The 6,732-nt window shown below is 45.0% G+C and overlaps 1 protein-coding gene across 2 annotated transcripts in view; it reads right to left on the bottom strand.

Moving 5' to 3' along the window:
- The window catches only part of LOC142586938 (uncharacterized), a 33,777-nt gene extending 27,766 nt beyond the window's left edge, over positions 1-6,011 (bottom strand). The window contains exon 1 of one of the 2 annotated variants that reach the window (XM_075697813.1): positions 5,874-6,011. In XM_075697813.1, coding sequence (XP_075553928.1) covers positions 5,874-5,879 — 6 coding nt within the window. In that variant the 5' untranslated portion in view covers positions 5,880-6,011. The remainder of the gene's footprint in view (positions 1-5,873) is intronic. The other variant, XM_075697812.1, reaches the window with a different exon arrangement.
- Positions 6,012-6,732: the final 721 nt, after the last annotated feature.

Here is a 6,732-nt window from a genome sequence, read left to right on the forward strand (position 1 = left end):
GCATGCAAGAAAATAGACGAGGAGCGCATCGCGATAAATTAATCAGTTTGTTTTGATTTGCGCACCTACTACGTTCTTTTCTTCACTTTTGTGAGCTGGATTAGAACACCAGGTTCTCGCTGGTGCGAATACTGGGCCTCACCTTCACCAACTGGCATTTGTCAACGTTCACACTGGTCACATGTCTACTTTGAACGTGCAATATCCACACCTCTGGTATCTGCAGGCTGAAGCAATCATCAAGATTGACAATATCGCGTCATAGCAAGCCAGCGTCAGACGTCTTCGGCCTTCGCTGGCCCCCTGCTACCAACCAGTACGATGTCATGCAGAGTGGCATTCTGGGGCGCAGCACGCCGTGGATACGCGAGGGACTCCAGCGGCCTCGTATCGTCAATGAGGCGTTAATTGCAACAGTCATCAACTGCTGCTACTAATTAGAGCGACCTTTGATGAGCACCTCGTGAAGAAGCTTTCCGGGCAATGGCTTCTTGCGGTGGTGTAGGAGCTCCTCGCCGGTAGCTCCAGCATGCCTTTATGTGCTTGTGCGGAGCATGTCCACAAGAAAGCGAAAGTCGCCATTTGACCCCCAATGACTGCTGCCATAGACTCTACCAGATAGCTTGGTCCCGTCTCAGCTGAAATGACAAAGTTGCCGAAACCTACGTAAATTTCGCATGAAGTCGCCCACCGTCATAGTGGCCTTGTTATTAGTGCGATAACGAATACATGGGCACATAATGCAAATTTCTGTGATTGCCGCGAGGTTCCGTATAGAGTCTAAGTGCGATCACATCGCAGCCTCGCCATGTACGCCACAGGTGCGAGTAAAATTGTCAGTGAGTGATCCCAGAAGGACGGCGGCTTGATCTCGCGCGCACAAGGACGCTGGACGGGCACGAGGCACGCCTCGCGGCAGCGGGTGCCGTACCTTGGAGACAAGCAACGGTCGGTGCAAAGATAGGAACATACGAGATAGCTGACTAGTACACGTGCGCTGTCTACCCCATGCCTAGTTCGCGTTGAAGCGAGAAGCAACACACATGACTATTTGCGCACCGCAGCTAATGGTCTTCATCAGGTGAGTGTTCTGACAGTAGGTGTCTGCTATCACCGAGTTATATGGGTTGGTGTTCTCCTGTGTACTCTAGCACCAAGCTTGTTAATTTATTTAGGCGTATGTTTACACTTGTTTATACAACCGCTAAGCTTATTAAGGTTAAGAAAAAGCTGTGTTATAGGTTTACATAACAATCAATACTTCGCTTCTCTGGTGAAGCTTCGGTGTTTGCTCCAATAGGTGTTACCACCGCGTTCCATACCAGTGAGAAGGAGTTTCGCGCCGTTCCCAGCGGAACCGTTACAATGAGTCTCAACTGAAGCAAAATGCTTGTCACTTTTCTACATCCGCTATCTTTTCTTGAGCACGGCCGCCACCGCACATCTGCTTCGTACTGCTCATTTCATCGTCGTTTTGGGGCTTCTGCGGACCACTGCAAAAAGCCTGTAGCTGGCACATAACCAAGGCAAGAAATCGCAAGTGGTGATGAGTAGCTTCCCAGACATTGACAGCCGCGTTTTATACTTTAACGGAGCTGCCTCTTGCAGTCAATGGTTTCTCGACAAAGTAGCCCAAGTGAATGTTTCAGCGGACAATTCTACCGTCCAGATCTGTGTGCCTAAGTGCTGCCTTTATAATATTAATGGCTCCAAATCTTGAATGCTCAGAAGAACAACCAGCAAGTCTATGTCAGCTTCGGCGCTTCTTTCACTGCAATTAGTTAGTAGCTTGCGTCATTCAAGCAACGCAAGTAGCCGAGTTCATTTCCAAGTTTCCTCCTGACAGACACAACCCGCAATGATATACTGTATTCCACCCCAAGTCTTTGTCGCCGGCATGTTCGGTGTTCGGCCCCATGTTGCCCGAGGGTTGCAATGTGGGCTTATTGGTAATGAATCTTCAAGGGATATGCGGTAGCGCGATTAAAAGACGGGACAAAAGAATACACACAGGGGCACACTCAGCGCTGTGTGTGTCCCCGTGTGTCTTCTTTTGTCCCTTTTATTCCCGCTACCGTACACTCTTGAAGACCCATGCTTCCGTTTGCTGTTATAGTGTCTCACTTGGTTCCTGCAAATTAGATGGACTAGTCTAGAAAGCTTTCGAATATTGTCGCACCTCCAAGGAAGACTATACCTCTTGAGGATGCCATCGTTCATCGCAAAATCGATTGCGGATGATCGACTAATGTACCCCGTTCTCAACTCGCTCCAGAAAACCTCGGCATGGCCAGGTAGGTTCGCGCTCAAGGCGGAGATTGCGATGAGGAGGTTATCTTCACCGTTGCGAGAAGTCCTCATGCCCCTTCTATAAAAAAAAACTGATGACTGCAGGATCTTTGGAAAAGCCAAGCGCTACATATAGCAACTATTCCTGAGTATTACCTTCGACTCACACAAAAGATTTCTTCCTTAACCCACTAAGAGGCACCATCTTTTCAAACTTCGATGTGCACAAGCCCTACCCTCAGATACATGTCAAACTAGAGAACATCTAAAAATACGCCACTGAGACACTTTTTGGGCAATGTAGCTTAACCGCGTTGCTTTTTGACATCGCAGAACTTCGCAAAAGTTTCAGCGCTTCATTGTGATCATTGATGGCCCATCTTAGATTTTCCTACATTGATGATATTTTTTTCGATACCTCTTATAAAATGGAGCACCTTCATCATTCGCACCTCCCCTTCGAACGCTTCGCTAAAGAAGGGTTATTGTGAACCGCGAGAAGTACCGCAATGCCGTTGGTTGTGTGCAGTTCACGGGTCACCATGTACCCCAGCAGAGGGATCAGCCCTCTTCCCAGAAAAGTTAATGTGAGAGAGATTTCCCTTCGAGACTGGTTGCTCTACCTGCAATTTTTTTTGGTTTTGCGTAGTGTTACCATAAGTTTTTGCTAGGTTGCGCCGCTGCCGCGCATCCCTTTGAAAAACACCATCTCCTGCACACGTCTCAAGACTCGTTGCTTAAGTGACGAAGTAAATGCTCCATACTGACATTTAAGAAACATTTTTTGTTCCTGCCGTGTTGGTCCGCCTAAAGAATGATGCCTGTTCGAGTGTCGTGTTTCATAATTGATCTTTTATAGTCGCTAGAGCGCCCGATCGACTGATCCATCGCCACTTCAGTGCTCTCGATTTCTTTACCTAAAGAAACGAGCTCTAAATGGCAGTGTAGCTCTATAGAACAAGAGCTGATCGCGCTGTAGCTTATTAATAATAATTGTCGTTGCTTTCTTGAAGACTGCTATTTCCTGAATTTTACAAACCACAAGCAACTCATGAACACTTTAATCTCATAGAAATCTATTTTCTTTTCGACAGAGAGGAGTGTCAATAGCATTCCTTAACAAATTAGTGTATGAGATTACAGCGTATGACTGCATTTGACTGACGGAAGAAACTTTTCTTTTCCGCCTATGAGTAGCAGTTTTTTTCACAAACGCCTACTAATTCCAACTTCAACTGGTAGAAGGTCCCAATTGGAGCATCTGCGTTTTTGTAGAAACAACAAGACATCTCATATATGACTGCCCCACAAACTAAGATGAAAGAAGTGCCATTCGAACAGCTTTGAGGCACTTAGCGCCAGGCATTTCAACAGGGAGATCATGGCCCCGCGCTCTCGTGAGTCTGCTATATGCAAAGCCACAAAGGCGCTGCTGCATTTCTTGAAATTCTCCGGCCTGTATGAGCGTCTCTGTCTGATTCAGCGATGAATGCGTGTGTGTGCAACAGTACAAACTTTGACGTTCTTTCTTCCTTCTCCGCCTTCAATCCTCTTTCCCTCTTCCCCTAGCAGGGTAGCCTACCCAGCTCAGCCTTGTTAACCGCGCTCCCTTTCCCTAATGACTTCTTTCTCTGTCTCGCCAACTTGTCTAGAAAACCCCGGCTTGAAGAAGGCGCCATCACCATCCGTGCCAATGTGCGAAGGAGTGTTTAATGTCTTGAAACATGCTCGACCATGCTGCAACTTCCCACGAAGTTTCAACTGTATGATCAGGAACTTCAGCCCTTTGTTCATCCACATCTTCATCTTTGCATCTCAAAGACGCCCTCTTTTGCGACCGTAGCATTTGCGCCATCCGCAGGGGTGACAGCCCTCGTCATGTTACATCGCCACTAAGCATGCTGGACCATTTTCATCGTCTGTAATATTCTCTGATTCGCGCAAAATACAGCTTGCGGCAAAGCTTTAGGCCTGTCCTGGCATGAAAGCGGTTGTAGTAGCTTGGAAGCCTGTGCGACTTGTTGATTATCAACCCTGGAAGCTATTCAGACACTGTTCTATGCGTGTGATCAGCTTTCTTCTTGCGAAATACCGTCTCACCATCATCCCCGTTGATACACTTGGACCCCTCCCTCCTTCAAATGAATAGCGATATAGAGGGTGTTTCAGCTATCATCAGCCAGAGTAAAAATATGGCGATGCACTCTAAGACGACACGACAAAATCCATGTTGCTCACTTTTGTATGTATTGTGACACGCGATTGTTTCTGTCTTGCTTACTTAGATAATTAGTCCAGATTAATGAACGAACTTCTGAAGCACCGAATCTAGGAAAAAGTTCCAATTGGAAAGTTGCAGAACAGTTTGTAAAACGTCCGTATAAACAGTTTCTGTCTTTCTATCTGCAAAGTATTAGTATTTTTTAGCTTAGTGCGGATGTCCCAGAAATACCCATGGGAATTCGTGAAATACTTTAAGAATGCTGACGCAATACAAGAATTTGTCGTGAGCCTAAAGGCACCAAAGAACCACGTAGTTTGGTCCGCGGAGTGATGAAATCTGTGGCAATCGGCGTGTTTCAGGAAATATGCGTAATCTTAAGACTTGACTAGTCTTCAGCTATAAGGCTTCAACACAACGTGTCAATGCACTTGTGATTTGTTGCGTCCCTACCACCTTGACATCGGAAATCGCAACACCGGAGCAAACTGATCGGTTCCTACTGAGAGGTTTGGGGAAATGTCCTGTTCGACTTTTGATGATCGGATATAAAGCGTCTGCGCAAATGCTAGAAGGGATTGGAACCGCGGATATCTAATGAAGATTAAGAGAAGACCGTTTGTGTAATAATGAAAACGGGAACACTAAAAAGAATGCTGTGACCTTTGTCAGGAGTTTTCGCAGATGCTATGTCCTTTGCCAATCTTATTTATCACATGATTTCGTTTTCATTTTTCTATGTATCTTTAGGAGCTCCACCGTCTACATGGTTCAAGTTCTGGGAAGTACTTTGCGTACAAGAAGACTGTTTTGACATAAAACTTTTCTCTAGAGGCAATTGTGCCGTAAGGCGAAGATTACACCGCGGATTCCAGGTGCCTATGCAGTATACTCCCATGCTGGACAACGGTAAGCAGTACTGTTTGGTATCATAAAACAGAAAATTTTGCATCCGCCAATCTGCGGATTGATGTTACAAATTCTTTGAAAGTAAACATGCGTAAGTTTGATCTGCCGTTCTGTAATCCTATCACTCGATAGTCTTTGTGGATTATTATTTGCTTTGCACTAGTTATAAACACAGGAAAAAAAATTGACTCTGTAATCGCATTTGATGTTGAAAGTATGCATATACTTCGCTGAATGGGCTGGAAAAAGATGTCACTGCATGTAGTTGCTAGTGCCATGGCGCCGTGAACAGATGTGTAAGAATGTTCTGATTCAGCGACCAACTTGCGTAAAGCATCTAAATTTGGTTTTGAAGCTGTTAAAGTGAAATGAAGATATAAATATCGAGCATACCTTGTATCCTCGGGAGTTCGAACAAAATAGGGATCAGAGAAGCAATGTGGCCGATCCTCACCTTCATTTTAAATCTTGGAAAGTGTTGCACTTAGAACCAGATAGCAAATTGTTAGTAAAATGCACTTCTACGAAACGTTGCATTTTTCTGAATAGATAACTGTGACGTTAACGTCATTGGTCTTCCTCGCAGGTGTATTTAAATATGGTGCAGCCTCAGAAAATTTATTGTCGGCTGCTGCAGGTTTCTTAAGAAAAATATCATCTGCTCGGTCCTGCCTGTATTGTATAAAATACCCCAGAATTCGTCATAACGGGAGAATATATGCTGGCCGGCTTACTGCTACACGAAATGGAATTGGTTATTGCACGCTAGATGGCTTTGTAGTACAGATATACTATTGTGAATCACTGAAGTTCTCCAGCGCACGCAATGGTTTCCACAAAGTGCTCTATAACGCTATGCTCGCTTGCAAGAACAGCAGGAGCCTTTCCTAACGAAATTCAATGGTAGTACGTATGATGGAGGGTTCATTGTTCTCTCAACTAAAGAAAATATAACAGCCAAAGTTATCGTGGTTTTCTACCGTTCTGCACACAATGCCACGCAATTTTCGCAAGGCAGAATGTTGTACAAATGAAAGCCACGTTCGATTTCCATGGGTTAATTTCAGTAAGTCAGCGAAAGAAATGTCTCTTGCATGAAACGTTGCTTCTAACGCCATCCTGATAATTCCATTAGCAGCGTTATCATTTGCGCTCGTAACAGTGATGTTCAAACAATTTGGCTGTTTACAGCAATGATTAACGGCACCAATGAAAGACTATGCAGACGTCACTTAGGTTAAATCACGTGGCCAGCAGCACCTGTCTATGTGAGTACTTTTTCGTTGAACGTACGGTAGACATTTTTTCGTTTG

This window comes from Dermacentor variabilis, chromosome 7, assembly GCF_050947875.1.
Source record: "Dermacentor variabilis isolate Ectoservices chromosome 7, ASM5094787v1, whole genome shotgun sequence".
NCBI lineage: Eukaryota > Metazoa > Arthropoda > Arachnida > Ixodida > Ixodidae > Dermacentor > Dermacentor variabilis.